At 45.6% G+C, this 20,256-nt stretch overlaps 1 protein-coding gene and 1 long non-coding RNA gene across 2 annotated transcripts in view; both read right to left on the bottom strand.

Annotated features, from left to right (window-relative positions):
- The window catches only part of LOC138788976 (E3 ubiquitin/ISG15 ligase TRIM25-like), a 22,891-nt gene extending 5,214 nt beyond the window's left edge, over positions 1-17,677 (bottom strand). The window contains exon 1 of the mRNA XM_069967434.1: positions 16,783-17,677. Within this exon, the coding sequence (XP_069823535.1) occupies positions 16,783-17,677 (895 nt within the window). The remainder of the gene's footprint in view (positions 1-16,782) is intronic.
- On the bottom strand, positions 2,882-10,766 carry LOC138788987 (uncharacterized). The gene is made up of 3 exons (XR_011362676.1): positions 10,687-10,766; positions 9,177-9,864; positions 2,882-3,191 (listed from the first exon to the last, which is right to left on the bottom strand). It is a non-coding gene; the product is annotated as an uncharacterized lncRNA (long non-coding RNA).
- Positions 17,678-20,256: the final 2,579 nt, after the last annotated feature.

Raw genomic sequence — 20,256 nt, 5'->3', positions numbered from 1 at the left:
GGGACTTACATTCGGTATACTTACTTGGTGTTAGGTCGGAATAAAAAAAGAGATTAATTGGCTTCAACCTTGCAGCTAGTCCTTGTCCCTAAAGTGCCGACTATATTTGAGCAAACGTGAAAGAGGGAAAGAAACGTTGCTGCCTTACCAACACGAGCCGCAAAGGTGGAGGTGACGCACACGAGCAGAACAAGTACTAACTTCATGTCTGAAGCAGAGTATGGTGAGGGAATCCTCAAGGTCCTGGGATCTCTGATTGTTCTGAAGGTCCTTCATGGGGTTATATATATAGTGTAGATGGTAAGGTTGTAGAATAACATGTCTGATAAGGTGTTTGATCATTTTTGTTTGTTTTTCTTCTTAAATACAATGATGTCTTTGTTACCCTGGGGTAGGAAATTTAGCTCTCCTTCAGTAAACACAAAACCTTAGATAGTACTTATTGGTAGCTACTTTATAAGTCAGTGTATCGCGGCCTATTAAAGCTCTTTGAGAATTGACTGGTTACGGCTCCTGATATTTGTGCCTCGGCTTATAACCCAGCATGCACCAGGAGTGTGCAGAATGGTGACCAAACACATATTTGTAGGCATCAAAGAGAATTATCCCATAGGGGCATTATACCGAAATAAATTACACTGCAGTTCTGTGGACATACAGTGCTAGTTGGACTAGTATTTACACAATGGGCGGGGCCTTCTGGGCGGTCAAGGATAAGAAGATAGAAGCCTTGATTTACCTTTGTGAAACAGTGTGAATTAGTGGTGACAAAACAGTGGCTCTCAAGCTGTTGCAAAACTACATGCATTATCATGATGCATCAGGCATGATGGGAATTGTAGTTTTATAACAGTTGGAGGGACGCTGGTTCACAACCACTGCTATAGATCATCTTCAGACAAACTGGCTCAGCTCTACGGATCCTCTCCGTCTCTTTTCTGTACATAGCAAATGTTAAGCCCAACTTCCTATAATTTGTCCTGCTCTGTCTGTTACTAGAGACAGATTTTTCCTGACAACAGACAGTAGACCGCAGATTGCAGGGAAGTTAGAGCTGGGGAATTTTTGGGCGCGTGGAATGATTTACAAATATGTTAGGAATCATACAGAAGGATTTTCTTTGAAATTACAGTGACCATTTAAGACTTTGATGGAAGGAAGCTGTCTAGAAAGACAAAGAGAGAATCAAAGGAACCTCGTCCAACAAGATGAGGGAAAATGGCATAATTCAACCCTATGGGTAGAAGAATGTAGCAGTCTTTGGGCATGAAACAAGGCACTCACTGGTATTAGCAAAGTGTAAATATCTCTTTTATTCCATCATATGGCAACAAGCATGAGTAGCGTATGAGCAATAGGCAACAGCTGTTTCGCACGTCACAGCGTGCTTCGTCACACGCTGTGACGAAGCACGCTGTGATGTGCGGAACAGCTGCTGCCTATTGCTCATACGCTACTCATGCTTGTTGCCATATGATGGAGTAAAAGAGATATTTATACTTTGCTAATACCGGTGAGTGTCTCCGCTATTCCACTTTGAGTGAAGTTCTTTCCAGTGCTTCTACGTGAACTCTGCATCTGTCGGCACGTATAGTAACTTTGGATGCTGGGGTTTAGAAGTAAAAAACTGGGGCCCACTTAGATTTTGGAAGTTCTCAAAATATGTTGTTGGTCGGTTCTTTTTATGGGGACACAACATACGCCTTAGTTGGCTGAACCCATTGAAGGTGATGGGTTTGGCCAACTTTGGTTCAATGTGTGTAGGAACATTTAGGGAAATAAATTCTCATGGCTTCTCCCAAGAAAGAATAGCTGATCTTGGTGAATCCATGACTGCAGGTCGTTCTCCTTCCGGAGATGATTGCATCATCAGAGGTGGGATAAGGTTATAGTTATTTACCGTAATAAGATTCGGTAAATGTTACTTATTATGATGGACATGTTCTCCCCGATGACTGAACATTGTAGTGATCTTTTGCCAAAAGAAATAACTAACGCCACTGAAAACACAGGGAGTTATTGGACTGGATTTTCTGCCAAAGAAAATGTTCTCTGGTTGATCATCTCTATTTTTTGTAGAACAACTGGCACCATATTATCAGCAGTGTATACAGTAACTGTACATAGTCACTAGTGAATTGAAGACAAGAGTGGCACTGTTCTTAGAAGAGAGGGCTATGCTTCGCTGATGCTGAATAATCCCTTTAATAAATGTACAAATGTACTATAGAGAAAACAGATAGGTAAACAGTGCAATAATACATATATCAATGTAAACCAGGGGTGTCAAACTCAAATACACAGTGGGCCAAAAATAAAAAATTGGACAAAGTCGCGGGCCAACCTTGATATTTAATGAAAAGTACATGTGGCGTTTCTGGCACCGCCGATCCTAAAGTAATTGTCCTCACATGGTAGTTACCAATTATATCCCTCAAACAGTAGGTAATCCCATAATTGTGCCCATGTAGTAGCCCCCCTCCCAATAGTGCCCCACATACTAGCCAGGCCTACTATTAGAGCCCTACATAGTAGCCAGCCCTCCCAATAGTGACCCAGATGGTAGCCAGCACACCTAATAGTGCCCAATATAGTAGCTAGCCCCTCGATAGTGTCCCATATAGTAGCCAGCCCCCAATAATGTCTTATATAGTAGCCCCCCATCCCAATAGTGTCTTACATAGTAGCCAGCCCTCCCAATAGTGTCTTATATAGTAGCCAACCCTTCCAATAATGCCCAATATAGTATCCAGACCTCCCAATAGTCTCTTATATAGTAGCCACCCTCCCCCATAGTCTCTTATGTAGAAGCCAGTCCCTAAAATAGTCAGTAATGTAATGTATGTACACAGTGACCCCACCAGCAGAATAGTGAGTGCAGCTCTGGGGTATAATGCAGGATGTAATGCAGGGTCAGTACAGAATAAGTAACCTCATGTATGTAAGGAAGCTTTCCTGAAAGGGTCAATAGATATTTCTAGTACAAGCAAAAAAGTTACATTTAATTTTTTATTTCAAGACACTGTCATCGATAACACAGATAGGAATATAACCAGCAGGACACAGGCTGGTCTACGATTATTACTGGCTCATCAGAGCTTACAATCTAAGATCTCTATCTGCTCTGGAGCTCCACCTGCAGGACAGCAGCTCATCACTTTTTACACGTGTAGAAAATCCAGCGTCTGTCCCTGAAAAATAACAGATGTTTACATTTTTACAATAATGTCCTATATAGTAACACGATTTTGATTCTGGTTTTTTACTGTCCCTTGTCACCGAATGAAAATTATTTTGTAAAATTTTAAATCATAAAACAGTGTTAGGCTATGTTCACACAACGTATATTTTCGTAAAATGGCCGTGATTATTACGAAAATATACTTCACATAGTATACGCTCTGGCTGGGATCCCTAGCGGCGCAGCAAACAACTGACATGTCAGTTTTCTGCGACTGCTATTCAGTGAATAGCAGCCGCAGAAAACCATGTCAGTGCACAGAACTCTCCACTCTCTCAGAACTCTCCACTGCACGCTATGAAGCGAGCGGCCGTAGCCGCTCGCTCCATAGCATGCAGTGGAGAGTTCTGATGCGGGAGCGCACAGATGTGCCTGCATCGGAACCCTGCGGCCAAAAAGATCATGTATCACTGCAGTACCGGGGAGGATGATCTTTTCAGAGACTCTCTTACATAGCCTGCACATAGCCTTAAACAGTACTAAATATAAGTGAATCTGTTGGGAATTAATCAAATACAATTTTATTTAAAAATCTTTTTTCAAAATTTTTTTGTAATTCCTTTCTAGTAAATCAGTGCAAGAGCAGGGACTCCAGTCAAAGACAGGAGTCCCTGCACCTATAATAACTCTTGGTTTTACATAGTATTTTTTACTAAGCACATTTCACGTTTGTATTTGTACTAAACCCAGAAGTGCCTCCAAATTGTGCATAAAAAGATTAAATCTTTCCATTTCAGATTTACTTATTTAGCTCCCGGAAAAATACTCACCAAAATGAGGACCAAATACTAAACAAAGTATAGTGTGTGCCCTGTGTTTTAGTGAGCAGAAAAGCATATACTGTACGTGCCGTAACTGGGGTTGATAGGTGTTGTTAGCAGTGGGCTAGTGTGGTGATATCACTTAGGCACTTGTCACGGTGGCCAGGAGTGGTGATGCCCACCCTGGGTATACAAGCACTGGGCTTTGAAAAGGTTAGAACCAGGTGCGGGTAGGTGCAGTTGCAATGGTGTCCAGCACTTAACCAGAAGATGACCTTACTTGAGAACTTTAGTGCAATACATGTGAACAACCTTATTAGGTACAGGTACCCGTGTTTATAGTACTTGAGGTAGTAGCTAATAGTAATAGTATGAAGTAGAAGTGTTGCTGACTTAGGATAGGTACAGGGACTCTCTTGGGGACCTTGCCTAATTAGTGCAGTACTCTGCATACTCACGGTTAGACACAAGTGTCAGGTTCGGTAATACGAGTCCCAGGCTTGAACTACTAGGCAAAGCTAACTTCTCAAGATTATCCGAGAAAGCCGAGCAAGTATCAGTGGAACACTTCAGCTTAGGCTCTTTGCTCTAATGCGGATCAATCTCTGTTTCTGTAGATTGTCCTGACATGTTAGAAGGATCCCAGGCATACTCAAGGTTGAACCCAGGTACAACCACTTTTGGGAAGTTTTCTTATCTCTACTTGCCACCATAACTGGGACCTTTATGATTATTGTAATAGAGCCCCTTTTTATATGTCTGTACTAGTAGGTAGGAAGATACTTTGTCATACTAGAAGAAGAGGATCATTAAAAACATACTTGTTCTGCCCTGGCCACGTCTGCCGGGGGCCCTATTTTTAAAAAGCAGGCGGCTCAAGGTGGTTGTGGCTATGGTGTGACTGACAGTAGTTCCTGCATGTTGTGTGACTCTAAGGCACACAATGTCTCTTTTTGGCCATTTTATAGACGTGTTTTCAGACCGCCGTATTACGAAAATTACAGCTTTAGGCTGGGTTCACACACAGTATATTTCAGGCTGTATTTGGTCCTCATGTCAGGTCCTCATAGCAACCAAAACCAGGAGTGGATTGAAAACACAGAAAGGATCTGTTCACACAATGTTGAAATTGAGTGGATGGCCGCCATATAACAGTAAATAACGGCCATTATTTCAATACCACAGCCGTTGTTTTAAAATAACAGCAAATATTTGCCATTAAATGACGGCCATCCACTCAATTACAACATTATGTGAACAGAGCCTTTCTGTGTTTTCAATCCACTCCTGGTTTTGGTTGCTATACAGCCTCACAAATACAGCCTCAAATATACATAGTGTAAACCCAGCCTGATGCTATGTTCACACTACGTGAAAGATCGGCCGCTCCGTGACCCGGCTGGGTTACAGAACGGCCGGTCTCTGCAAAGATCAGCCGGATGATCTTTCCCGCCACAGTGTCCTGATGCGGGCGCGCCCGCATCAGAACTTTCATAGCACACAATGAAGCTTGCGGCCGGAGCCGCTCGCTTAGTTGTGTGAACTGACAGGTCTTCCTGCGGCCGCAGAAAACTTACATATCAGTTCTTTGCGGCGCCGCATGGGATCCCGGCCAGAGCGTATACTAAGAAGAATAGGCAGTGTTCCACTCCGTACAAAGTACTGCCGCTGTTGCCGATGGCGTAGTGTGATACGTAGTGTGAACATAGCCTTACTTAAGCTTCAAAAAGATGGCTGTCCAAAAAGGTGTCCGAAATATGGCCAAGACAAGACGGATATAACCTAACAGTGTAAAGTACTTACACATTATCAATAACGAAAAAGAGATGAATGAAAAGCTGCACTCACCGGCATAGATGACAACTTCTTTATTTCTTATGCATGTGTGGACATTGTGGTGCAGACGCCAGCTGGGCAGGGCCCCCCTAGGACGCAAGGGTCCCCGGGCAGCCGCCTCCCATGCCCAATGGGTAAGACAGCCCTGCGCGCCCCCCCCCTTCCCCTTCTCTTGCGACCGCAAGCACTTTCTTGCTTGCAGTCGCAAGAGGAAATTTGGCCCCGGCTGATGCGTCACTCCCTGGGGGATTCTCCGGGAGCGCACGAATCAGGAACCTCAGTGCGCGTCGCTGGAGCTTCCTGTCCTGGAAGTCCCGGCCGGGCGCACACTGAGCTTCCGGATGTATGCGCTCCCGGAGAATCCCCCAGGGAGCGACACATCAGCCGGGGGCAGAAGAGGAGAGGAAGCAGCGACGGGGGAGCGCTGATAGGTGAGTTGGGTGTTTTGTTTTTTTTATCTGCTGTACAGGGGGGAGCCATCTATAAGGGGGGAATACGGGGGAGCCATCTATAGGGGGGGATACAGGGGGGAGCCATCTATAGGGGGGATACAGGGGGGAGCCATCTATACGAGGGGGGGATACAGGGGGAGCCATCTATACGAGGGTGGGGATACAGGGGGGAGCCATCTATAAAGGGGGATACAGGGGGGAGCCATCTATACGGGGGGGGGGATACAGGGGGGAGCCATCTATAAGGGGGTAATACAGGGGGGAGCCATCTATAGGGGGGGATACAGGGGGGAGCCATCTATAAGGGGGTAATACAGGGGGAGCCATCTATAAGGGGGTAATACAGGGGGGAGCCATCTATAAGGGGGTAATACAGGGGGGAGCCATCTATAAGGGGGTAATACAGGGGGAGCCATCTATAAGGGGGTAATACAGGGGGGAGCCATCTATAAGGGGGTAATACAGGGGGGGAGCCATCTATACAAGGGGATACAGGGGGAGCCATCTATAAGGGGGGGGGGATACAGGGGGAGCCATTTATACGGGGGGGATACAGGGGGGAGCCATCTATAAGGGGGTAATACAGGGGGAGCCATCTATAAGGGGGTAATACAGGGGGAGCCATCAATAAGGGGGTAATACAGGGGGAGCCATCTATACGGGGGGGGGGATACAGGGGGGAGCCATCTATACGAGGGGGGGATACAGGGGGGAGCCATCTATACGAGGGGGGGGATAAAGGGGGGAGCCATCTATAGGGGGGATACAGGGGGGAGCCATCTATAAGGGGGGAATACAGGGGAGCCATCTATAGGGGGGGATACAGGGGGGAGCCATCTATAAGGGGGGAATACGGGGGAGCCATCTATACGGGGGGGATACAGGGGGAACCATCTATACGGGGGGATACAGGGGGGAGCCATCTATACGGGGGGGGGATACAGGGGGGAGCCATCTATAAGGGGGTAATACAGGGGGAGCCATCTATAGGGGGGGATACAGGGGGGAGCCATCTATAAGGGGGTAATACAGGGGGGAGCCATCTATAAGGGGGTAATACAGGGGGAGCCATCTATAAGGGGGTAATACAGGGGGGAGCCATCTATAAGGGGGTAATACAGGGGGGGAGCCATCTATACAAGGGGATACAGGGGGGAGCCATCTATAAGGGGGGTAATACAGGGGGAGCCATCTATAAGGGGGTAATACAGGGGGAGCCATCTATAAGGGGGGGATAAAGGGGGAAGCCATCTATAAGGGGGTAATACAGGGGGAGCTATCTATAAGGGGGGATACAGGGGGAAGCCATCTATAAGGGGGTAATACGGGGGAGCTATCTATAAGGGGGTAATACAGGGGGGAGCCATCTATAAGGGGGTAATACAGGGGGGGAGCCATCTATAAGGGGGGGGGATACAGGGGGGAGCCATCTATAAGGGGGGGATACAGGGGGGAGCCATCTATAAGGGGGTAATACAGGGGGGAGCCATCTATAAGGGGGGGATACAGGGGGGAGCCATCTATAAGGGGGGATACAGGGGGGAGCCATCTATAAGGGGGTAATACAGGGGGGAGCCATCTATAAGGGGTAATACAGGGGGGAGCTATCTATAAGGGGGGGGGATACAGGGGGAGCCATCTATAAGGGGGTAATACAGGGGGGAGCCATCTATAAGGGGGGATACAGGGGGGAGCCATCTATAAGGGGGGGGTACAGGGGGAGCCATCTATAAGGGGGGGGGGGATACAGGGGGGAGCCATCTATAAGGGGGATACAGGGGGAAGCCATCTATAAGGGGGTAATACAGATGTGCAGTGTGTATAGAGATGAGGATGGTGCCAGAGTGAGGAGACTAATATATCTGTCTGGCAGATTCTGTGGATTCGTGGCTCGGAGAAGTTCTCATAACGGCACAGGGCAAATGGAAAAGAAGATGAAAAGGGAAGAACTCCGATCAGAGAAGACGTCCCATGTGAGTCACTTGATGTATCTGCACTGTAATGTATATGGTGTACAGAACCTGTGTAGAGCTGGGTACCTCTATATGACTGGAGGAGGTGATAGTGATCTGTGTACAGTGGATTAGTCAGTAGCAGCGGTGGTGTTAGTCAGTATGCGGTGGTAATATTTGTTGCTTGTTATCTGGCATATATATAGAGAAGGGCAAAACAACATGTCTCATATAGACAGAGGGGCAACAACATGACTATTATATTATATATGAACCATGTTGTTTCCCTGTATTCTGTATAGATGAGACATGTTGCACTGGTGTGACAATAAACCCTGCAGATTGCTGTTGGAAGTGCTGTCTCCATTGCGTTTTTTGGATACTTTGAAGCCAACCTGCTCTGGTTTGGTGAGGCGGCACGCACGGTTATTTTTTGTTTTTGCGCTGCTGAAAGACTGTGTTGTGGATTAAAGTTTATGTTAACAATAATTTGTATTTTTTATTGTATGTAATTGTACTGGCTAGGGGCGGGGTTGCAAAGATGGGGGGTTTTGATGGCGGCGGCTGCGGGGGGGTGGGGCCCAATTCACACCTCTGCCCAGGGGCCCATAATGCTGTTAAGACGGCCCTGCAGCTGGGTGCGGGTAACAGGCTTGTTTCGTGCTACTGCTCTTCAACGGGGGTCCGTAGCGCGAAACAAGCCTGTTACCCGCACCCTGCTGGCGTCTGCTCCACAATGTCCGCACATGCATAAGAAATAAAGAAGTTGTCATCTATGCCGGTGAGTGCAGCTTTTCATTCATCTCTTTTTTGCTATTGTTCAGTACGAGGACTGCTTCTATGCTAACACCGCATACTCCCAACCATTACTTGTTTGCAGTAGACAGCGGCTCCAGACTGTAGTGCCGACTATTCCTTACTTCGTTGTACTTACACATTATCGTTGTCAATGATACCAGAGACCCCAGCCAGGTATTGATCTGAAGACGCCCTCCAGTTTAAGAACTCATCAAAATTATTAACAAAGTCGGTCCATCGGCAGTTGCGCTGGATTGGTATTAAATATTCTTTACAACACAAGAAACGCCACCTGTACAAGTAAAATCTTATTAGATCTGGTCATATAGGATTGGACTACCCTCTAACATATCATTGTTAAATTGTTGGACATTATGGGGAACATTTTTCAAAAATTCCCCCTTGGTGTACACCATGGAAGAGGCGCAGTGTCTTACCTTTTCCGCGGTGTATGCCAGTCGTAAGACCTGCTCGCCTGACAGGCACACCGATCTTTATAAATGTCCCCCTGTAAGTCCTGCCTTGAAATTCCGAAAAGTGACTAGAAACGCCCCTTTATGCAAATTAGATTAAAGCCGACCTCTTTTCAGTCCAGTCGAGAAGACCTCATGTTTGGTGTCTACCCAACATTTTTCCTTCTGTCTTTTCTTCTCTCCTCATAGTAACTGCCCATCCCGCTTAGCACTGATCCAGATGGACATGTGAATTTTAACGGTTCATTGAAAGTATTAGCGTACTCTGACCAGGTGCAGAATGTGGGTTTGCTGAAGGTGTCCTTGCAGATGAAGTCCCAGATGCGGTCCTCATCGTTATTACTGAGTTGGCTGGAGATACGATAAAGAAGAGAAAACTTATAAGAAATTCTTCTCTTTTCTCACATCTATTGTAAGGGCCAAAGTCATGGCGGTACGGGAGCCAAGTTTCCCACTTGATATCTAAGCTAGTCCGGGAGTAACCATAATGAATAAGTTATTTTATTGTCTTCTCTGTTATAAGTGGAAGGTAGTGATACATAGTGGTTACATCCCATCGATTACTGAACCGTTTGGGGCATTTTTGATTTGGTTTGGGAAATTTTTTTTGGAGAAGGCTTACTATACGCAGTATCCTCGTACATGTTTTTCAGGTAAAAATAGGTTGGAGATTCCTCAAATATATTAGACACTTTTTGTGGATATTTGGCACTATCTCCTTGGTGGAACCCAATGGACCCCATTATATAAGTCAATGTTGTTTATTGGATCCCACTTCTGTGTGATGGCTCCGGTATAGTGTTGTGTAGAGGATAGAATAGGAAAAATGCAAAAAAAATTGTAAATCTCAAGCATTTACCTATCACGTGACTAGCTTAAAATGTGATAAAAAGCCATTAGCAGCAACAACGTGGAAACTTTACTGTAACTGTAAAAATTCATTAGAATTACATTTAAATATCGCCATAAAAATTCGGGACAACTAAGCCCCACAAGCTGACCATGTAAATGACCACTGTGGGTGGAGTTTGCATAAACCCCACCCCCTTTTTTAGCCCGATTTCTCAGATCATTCCAGAAAAATCAGGGCTGTTGCCAAGTATGAGATAAGTTAACAACTGAAGGATTGCAAAATTTCCTAATTTTAACCCAGAATATTTTTTATTTACTTACCTTTTTATACCCCCGATGCTCTGAAGACTTGTGCATCGAAAGTTGAAAGATTTAGCATAATTGTTAGCCCATCATGCTAAAAACAAGCAATATTATATATATTAAGCTACTTGTTTGCGGTGTTACTACTAGTTTAGTTACTAGTTTACTGTTCCATCATAAAGCATAGTAACCATTTATTTATTAGATAGATTAGGAATGTATACCACCAGTGGTAACACTATTTACCAGGATCCTCTAATCCTACCAGGATTCCCAATGCCTATTATCATATAAACCAACTACTAGAAGTGATGGTGAAGCAGAATGTTTCTTTTTGGGTCCCAACTAGGGATGGTCCGAATCTCGGTAATGATTCCTGCTGTCTGCCCGCTCCGTGAAGAGGGTGGATACAGCAGGAGGACTGCCTGGAAAACTGGGATACAGCCATAGCCATAGGCTGTATCCCAGTTTTCCAGGCGGTCCTCCCGCTGTATCCACCCGCTCCACGGACGGGCAGACAGTGGGAATCTGGTGCCGAGCGTTCGGGTTCATATGAACCCGAACCTCGGCAGTTTCGGACCATCCATAGTCCCAACCCTAGAGAAGGGAATCCCTTTGCAGTTGTCTACTTCTGAGAGTAGGTAGATATGAAAATTTGGGAATTTAGTGGTTAAAGCCTGGGCTATCCCCATCTTTTCATAAGGATTGCCATAAATGTCTCAAAGATCAGCAATCTGCCCCTCAGGTGGTTGACAAGTCAATGGAAAGAGCAACCTCAACAAGGACGTCAAGGGACCCACATTTGGGAGATAGGTGTTGGTCCAAGAAATGGGATGGCAATACCATTTATCAAAGCCTATTTGCTTGGTGGCAGGTTGCACTTTAGAGAGATTAATCGTTTTCAACCTTGCTGCCAGTGCTTGTCCCTAACGTGCCGACTATATTTGAACAAATGTGAAAGAGAAAAAGGAAACCTTGCTGGCTTACCGACACGTGCCGCATTGGCCGAGTGCTAACTTCATGTCTCATACAGAGTATGGTGAGGGGAGGTGTGAGGTGTCCTCAAGGTCCTGGGGATCTCTGATTATTCCGCAGGTCCCTCAAGGGTTATATAGAGTGTAGATTGTCAGGTTTTAGAATAAAATCTCTCTGATAAGGCGTTGAAAATTTTTGTTTGTGTTTCTTCTTAAATACAATTATGTCTTTGTTATGCTGGGGTAGGAAATTTAGTTCTCTGAAGACACGAAACTTTGTCAGTCACTGTTACTTGGCTTTGAGACTTTCTCTGTTCTCGGAGACTGTTTTGGGCTTTCAACCCAGCATGCACCAGGAGTTAGCTGATACGGAAGGGGGAGACTATGGGCCACATGTATCATTCTGCGAACTGATGATTTTCGGCGGAAAGTGCCGATTTGCGTATTTTTTTATACGCAAATGGCCGATTTGCGAATAAAATATTCGCAAATCGGCACTTTCCGCCGAGTACATTAGGGGGCGGAAAGGGGGCGTGCAGTGGGCGGAACGGAGGGCGCGGACTCAGAGTCCGCGCGATTTACCATCCGTTCCTCCCAAATATACGCCGAAAACCTACTCCAGTCCTCAGCTGGCGTAGGTTTTCGGCGGTGCGCACCGGCGCGCACGGGATTTGTGTAGAGGCAGTCCGCCTCTACATAAATCTCCGGAGCTGCGGGGGCATTTTTAAGTCCGGCGTAAAAAACGCCGGACTTAATAAATGCCCCCCTATGTGTATACGTATACTATGTGTACACGCTCCGGCCGGAAATCCATCCATTCATTCAAATGCAACATATGTTTTGCATAATTCACGGCCGTTGTTGCCTAATTCTGTACTGATCTTGAATAAACATTATTGCGCTATGTACAAGAGTGTCGCTCTGTGTACTATGGCTCTTACAGTTTGCACAATAGTAACATTATAAACATGTTATAAAAACTTACAGTTTATGGCTATGTTCCTACTTTGGGAATATATCGGAGGAAGGCGCCCGTATCTTAACATAGACAGCCCCTAATAAAGAACATGATCTATATTAGTGGCCGTATATTTAACAAGATGGACTCGTTTCTTGTTGTGACACTTCGGTCTGTTTCCCAGCCTTCGGGTAGGAGGTTTTTTTTTAATAACTACTGAGTGTATAAAGAGAGGTTATGTAGGTAAATCTAGTAGGAGCTTGATAAAGGTGGCAGTATGTTGCCGAAACGCATTGCTCATTAAAAGTTTTTATATCACATCGGCGGTTTTTAATAATTATAATAACTGCATCATCTGCCGAATGGACCCCAGGACAGATCCTGGATTAAAAGAAGCTATCTAACTGTACAAGCTGTTTGGGGGGGGTTCAGATTGTGGGTACAGAGTCGCTTTAAGCCAGTAAAGATACACTGCACAAGTACCTTTCTGCATTCCAGGACATGTTGGGCTTCAGGTCAGACCTACCATGTTTCTCTGAAAATAAAACATCCTCCTAAGATAACACACCCCAACTACTCTACTCTCTAACCTAAAGTAAGGCATCCCCCCCCGAAAATAAGGCACCCCTACTCAAATCTAGAGCCGCCTGTTGCCACCCAGGACTCACCTAATCCCCTTGTGGATCTTCTACCGGCACCGCAGGCAGCCTGGTCCATGGCCCCCACGTCCTCCGCACGTCCCACCACACGTTGCCACATGTCACGCTGCATGTTCCACCGCATGGCTGACCCGCCGCTTACTCGCTGCTGATGAGCGCTTTGTGAGTATTCCAGGGAGGTCCGGGGAGGAGGATGTCCAGGGATGTCAGGAGGGCGTTGGGAGAGAAATAAGACATCCCCCGAAAATAAGACATAGGGGAGATTTATTAAACATGGTGTAAAGTGAAACTGGCCCAGTTGCCCCTAGCAACCAATCAGATTCCACCTCTCATTTTCCAAAGTGTCTGTGAGGAAAGAAAAGTGAAATCTGATTGGTTGCTAGGGGCAACTGGGCCTGTTTCACTTTACATCATGTTTAATAAATCTCCCCCATAGTGCCTGTTTTTCTGGGGGGGGGAAATATAAGGCACCGTTTTATTTTGGGGGAAACACGGTAGTTATCAAAGTAGCTAAGAGGACTATACACAGTTGCCTGCACATCCCAGCACTGAGGGGAGTCAAGTGAGACCCACTGGGGGCCAACCAGTGTTATCTGTATCTCTCTTTGAGGAAAATATACAAGACTGTGAGACTGTGACCTTTATAACACTATTCAAATCAGTGTTAGTGTCCTCTAGTTCTGACTCTTTTTCCTAAGGTTGTGATAAGGTTTTACCACATGACCACCGTTTTCAGCTTTTCCCCTTCCAATGTAATGCAGAATATTCAGATTGCTAGAAATTCAGATATTTTGAGAATTTCAGGTTGAAACTCTTTCATGATTAACATTTCCCTGATTTATTATTTCGGCAATTTATTAATACAATGGAGACTAGAGATTAAAGTCCCAGGCTATATTATATTTCTCTAATAGAGTATCCCCCAACCAGTATGTCTGTCATAGACGATAGTGGCAAGGAAACCTTGGGGAACTCTGCTGTCATATATAAAAGTCACATCAACTCCACAAATGTATCAGTAAAAACTCACCCTTCAAAACATATCCTCACACACAGCAGCACAGACAAAAAAAATATTAAGGAGAGAATAGAATGATACAAAATATTTTTATTAGAATTTTTTTTTAAAGTGAATGCACCATCACGTAAGGTAATTTTTTTTCTACATTAACTTGTCGGTGCCGAGGCGGTGATCCCATGGCACAGTCCAATGGCATCATAGAGGGGAGGGAATTCCCTCCCACTGTGCGCGGGCTGGCCCGCCTCCTGTGCTTGGGCACCGGCCCGGTATCCGTGGATAGAACCCCGGTACACGGGAACCTGGCTGCGGTTAAAAGAAAAAAGGACCGCGGCACCGGCTTCCCCGTGACTACGCTGTTCTATCGGTGGGTCAAATTAAAGAGAATGTATCTGATGGTACATCCTCTTTAATGATATCCCCTCCCCTCCGTAATGCGCCTCCATTAGAGTACAGCCTAGCACATCACCAAGGGGAGGGGATATCATTATATTGGGGGGTGCGGGACCAGTCTCCAATGCATAGGGCCGCTGCACGAAAAGAAAACTGCGCAGAGAACTGCCAACAGTGTAATGAAAAAAACAACATTGCCTTACGTGATGGTACAATGTAGTATGTAGTAACATAAAAGCATAACATTTTTTATACAGCTGTAATTGTACTGACCAGTAGGCTTGATCGAACATCTGAAAAAGCTAGGTTCGAACCTAGCCGGACCTTCCATATTTGATTGCTGATGGAGACATCCCGGGGACCGCCTGGAATTTTGGGACACAGCCTATTAACCAGGCCGAATCCTGGAATTCCAGGCGGTCCTCAAAATGTCTCCTCCTTCCGCACGGACCGTGAAGACATCAGCAATCAAATAGGGAAGGTCCGGCTAGCTTTTTCAGGTGTTCGATTAAGCCTACTGACCAGCAGATTAAAGGTATAATGTAATTTTTACCATAGAGTAAGAATAAAATCTCACAAAATCACATGATTTTTTACATTGCTCCCCACAAGTAAATTTTGCAATACATTTTATGGTAAAATGAAGGATGTCATTAAAAAGTATCATCGGTCCTGTCAAAACAAAAAAGCTCTGTATTCCTCTGTATCATGAAAAATAATCCTTGTGTGTTTGTATATTCCTAAGAGCACCACTATCAGCAGGGTCGAGCCAATGAACCTGCTGATATCCCCAAGTAGCTGTTTACCTTATGTCCGCAGTTCTTACTTCTCTCTCTTCCCATATAGTGGAGCTTTATAATAGTAGATAGGCTTATCCCCAGCTTAGGAGCGTTAGGGGCGTTGCCCGTCTGCCCGGACCATCCCCCTCAGCCCGCCTAGCCCTTCCCGTCCACTATAAATATTCATATAAGCATAGTATGATGCACAGCAATCGTCCCCTGTAATAGGGCCTTAAGAACTATGGCTCTTAGAAGGAGGAGGGAAAAAAATTATTGCACTGACTCCAAAAATTTCTGTAGCTGGAAAAGGGTTATAAAATGTAGTCTTTAAAGTTTTTACCTATATGTTGCATGAATTAATTATTGTAAATGTGAATTACATCTCTCAGGAGTAGGCACTGTATAACATTGATGTCACTATGTATAGTATACGACAGTGAGAGAAACATCAGCATTGCTTTATAGATTATACATTGATTATTGGTGTCAAATACCAGTGAGGTGTCTGTGTGTGTGTGTGTGTGTGTGGGGGGGGGGGGGGGGGTTATAAAAGACATAGGGGCATCAGGTGCAAGAATAGAACTAAACCTGTTTAATTTTATCTATCTTTTATCTCTCTTAGGTTATGATGGTTTGTCCCAGCTGCTGACTCCCCTTATTATCTTTATAGAACCGACCCACACATATAGTGCAACATGAAGGGGCTCGGTGAAGGTGGCGGTGAAGGTGTGTAAGTGTCTGATGGGGTCACACAGCTCATAAAAGGACAGCTGCCCGGCCTCATAATCCAGACAGATCCTGAATCTATCACTGGAGATATTGTCAGGTAACCAGATATATTTACTGTCATGAATCACTAAACAGTGATTATTACACCACCTCAAACTCCAGGACTTGTTATTATATCCAATACGTGAATGATATCCAGTCCTGTCTATACTGGGATAACACATCCCCACCATCCAATTCTCTGATCTACTGATCTCCACATCCCAGTAATGTCGTCCTGAGGAGAATCTCCTGCTGCTCATCACCTGAGGATAATTCTGGAATCTCTCTGCTGTTTCTGGACGATTCTGCTTCTCTTCTGTCCAGGTTAAAGTTTTTTGATCATCTGATATAAGGAGATTATTATTAGCTGTGTTTACATCAAATAATATGTCTGCAGGATCCTCCTTATAGATCCCTCTCCTTATACTTGATATTATGTCACATAATGTGCGGAATGTGTCTGAGATCACAGCCACATCCAGATCATCTACATCATGGGGCTGTCTATCATGTCCCCCTGTGTCCTCATCACCTCCCCCCTCCTCAGGATCACACAAGTCACCTGTGTCTGGTTCCTGTAAAACAGTCAGTGGATCCGCCATGTTACACAGCTCCTCAATGTGTCTCATCTTCCTGGACAGCTCGTCCTTCTTTATTTCCAGCTGCTGGATCAGAGCAGACAGTGGCAGTGACTCCTCCTTATCCTGCCTGGAGATCTCGCTCAGGACCCTCTTCTCCAGGTCGTCCAGCTGTCTCCTGATGTCTATAAACAGGACAGTGACTCTCTCAGCTTCTCCAGCTGCTTTTTCTTGAGCTTTTCTCCTGCGCTCCTCCACACTCCGGACTCTTTCCTTAATCTCCTCTCTCTTTGCCATCAGTTTCTGGAGAACATTTCTCAGATTCTTCTTCTTCTTCTCAGAGGCCTCCTTCAGCGTCTCTACTCGGTGTCCCCAATGTTCTCCGGCCAAACTGCAGGACACACAGATACAAGCAGCGTCCTCAGTGCAGTAATATTCCAGCACCTTCTTATGGACAGAACATTTCCTCTTCTCCAGGGAAGTGCTGGGCTCAGATAAGACGTGTTCTGGTGACTTGCTGTGAGCTCTCAGGTGTTTATCACACAGAGAAGCCTCACAGTGCAGACAGGATCTCACAGCAGGTACAGCAGAGTCCACACAGTAAGTGCAGCAGATCCCGCTTTCTGTCGGTGTTGGAGGAGTCAGCAGTATATTCTCCATTAGTTTACATAGAGCGATGTCCCTCATCAGTGCAGGCCGCTCCTGATACTCTTTTCTGCATTCAGGACAGGAATAAACTCCAGCCCCGTCCTGTGTATCCAGCAAACGATCAATACAGACCCGGCAGAAGTTGTGGCCACATCTCAGCATTACAGGATCTGTATAAGTGATCAGACAGATGGAACAGTCCAGGTCACCTCTCAGAGCAGCAGACGCCATGGCTGACAGAGGAGGAAGAGAGAAACGAAACTAAAAATCTCTGACGCTCAGATACCAGAGGGCGGGTGTAACTATTTACACTCAGGGTGCGGCTGACCTGTAACAAGAGTTCAGTCCTCTCTGTAACATACAGTATAATGTATAGCTAAATGTGGTGGTTTTGATAAGCATAGATTTACAAAACTGTATATCCAGACATTGAAAGAGAACGAACTATACATGTGGCCACTTTCAAAGTTGTTTTTAGGGCTATGTCATTTGCGCATGAAAGTCAATGGGAGTTGTGCAAATTGTGTAACATGTTGGCTTTGGGTGTTTTCAACTTTTTTACCTCCATCTGCAGGTGCAAAGAGGCTGCAGAGGTCCAGGGAGTTCTTGATCTAACGATAGGATTTAGAGGTCGCAACCATCTATAGTATATATTGTGGATATGTGGAAGGGTCCCAGATGGATATACCCCTCTAACTGTAAAAGGGGTTTTCCGAGCATAACAGACTAATCAGTTATTCGTAGAGTCAACTGTTTCCAACCTATTCACTCTCTAGTGCAGGCGCCAAACAGCGGATTTGGGTGCTGGGTATTGAAAACAAATGCAGTCATGCACCATGATCAATGCGTTCTCGACCCAAGTTTGTCTAACAACACTGAACTGAGACTATGGGCTTTCACAGCATACAAGCCTTTGGTTACTTGCTTGTATTATATGTTACCAGAAACTAGAAACTAACAAGGGCTAAACCTATGTGCTCCGAACCCGAGTGTTCGGCATTTGATTAGCTGGGGCTGCTGAAGTTGGGTAAAGCCCTAAGGTTGTCTGGTAAACATGGATACAGCCTATGACTGTATCCATGTGTAATGTCCCAGTACAGGTTCCACTAAGTTTTATTAAACCTGAGTAGAGTATCTCTGTAAGGTATCGCAAGGGGATGAAGGAGTTGTTGTTATGTGTTTTCCCCACTAGGTGTCACTTTATTTCTTGATGTATGTAATGTACTAAGCACAGCTGAAGGTATAAGGGATTACTTGTTGTTTGTCACATGTTATGTTCTGTCCAATTACAGGTACAGGTGCTTTCCCCAACTTTCCCCAGCTGCTGCAGGATGGAGATTTCAACGTGGGGCTGACTGGTTTCTTCCTCCAATAGCTTGAGAAAGTCGCTCATGAGTGACTGGAGGCTTAACTGGCTACTGTGGCTAGTGCTGCACCTTACGCCTCCACTAGCAGTCGTGATTGTCGAGTGCCCAGGGTCCCTTTGACTTCTTGTTTGGGACACAGGCTGGGGTTCTTGCTGGTACGCCTCAAACAACTGACTGCACAATAGCTCACGGTGCAGTTTAACTTTGGCCTTCTTGTCTGACGGTGGGAAAAAGTCCAGCATTTTCCGATGGAAACAAGGGGCAACCAAGGAGGTCAGCCAGTACTCGTCCCTTCTACAAATATGCTTTATGCGTGTGTCAGAGCACAAGCACTCAGTGTCGGACTGGGGTACTTTGGGCCCACCAGGGAAACTGACTCTAGGGGCCCACCCTACATAGACGGATTTAACCAGTGACAAACCTTTTACGTTAGTACAGCGGCTTTAAGCGAGAGTGAGGCCTAATGTCCATCATGAAAGGCATATAGTGGTCATTAAAACATTGTCAGACTGACATGTAAAAAGTTTGATCAGCCAGGGTTTCAGTGCTGAGACCCCCAACAATGGCTGGATCATTGCTCACCTGTCATATTGCAAGTGACGGGCTCAGCACCAATTGCAGTTGATAGGTTCCATTATAATGTATTGAGCCCATTACGTACAACATAACAGACGGACTAATGATCCAGCCATCAGCACAGTATATACTATGAGATCAGTGATAACTGGTAACACTATATATAGCATGGGATTAGTGATAACCAGTAACAATATGTACAGTATACACCATGAGACCAGTCATAAGCGGTAACACTATATACAGTATACACCATGAGATAAGCGATAACAGGGGGATATATACAGGGCTGGAAGGAGGAGATATATACAGGGCTGGGGGGAGAGGGGATATATACAGGGCTGGAGGGAGGAGGGATATATACAGGGCTGGAGGGAGGGATATATACAGGGCTGGAGGGAGGGATATATACAGGGCTGGAGGGAGGGGGATATATACAGGGCTGGAGGGAGGGATATATACAGGGCTGGAGGGAGGGATATATACAGGGCTGGAGGGAGGGGGATATATACAGGGCTGGGGGAGAGGGGATATATACAGGGCTGAAAGGAGGGGGAATATATACAGGGCTGGAGGAGAGGGGGGATATATACAGGGCTGGAGGAGAGTGGGGATATATACAGGGCTGGAGGAGAGTGGGGATATATACAGGGCTGGAGGAGAGTGGGGATATATACAGGGCTGGAGGGAGAGGGGATATATACAGGGCTGGAGGGAGAGGGGATATATACAGGGCTGGGGGGGAGGGGATATATAAAGGGTTGGGGGGAGGGGGCATATATAAAGGGCAGGAGGGATGGGGGATATATACAGGGCTGGAGGAGAGGGGGGATATATACAGGGCTGGAGGAGAGTGGGGATATATAC

The sequence above is a fragment of the Dendropsophus ebraccatus genome, chromosome 1 (assembly GCF_027789765.1).
Source record: "Dendropsophus ebraccatus isolate aDenEbr1 chromosome 1, aDenEbr1.pat, whole genome shotgun sequence".
In the NCBI taxonomy this organism is placed as follows: domain Eukaryota; kingdom Metazoa; phylum Chordata; class Amphibia; order Anura; family Hylidae; genus Dendropsophus; species Dendropsophus ebraccatus.
The sequence above is the reverse complement of the archived record's forward strand: the minus strand, read 5'-3'. Positions and strand labels throughout refer to the sequence as shown.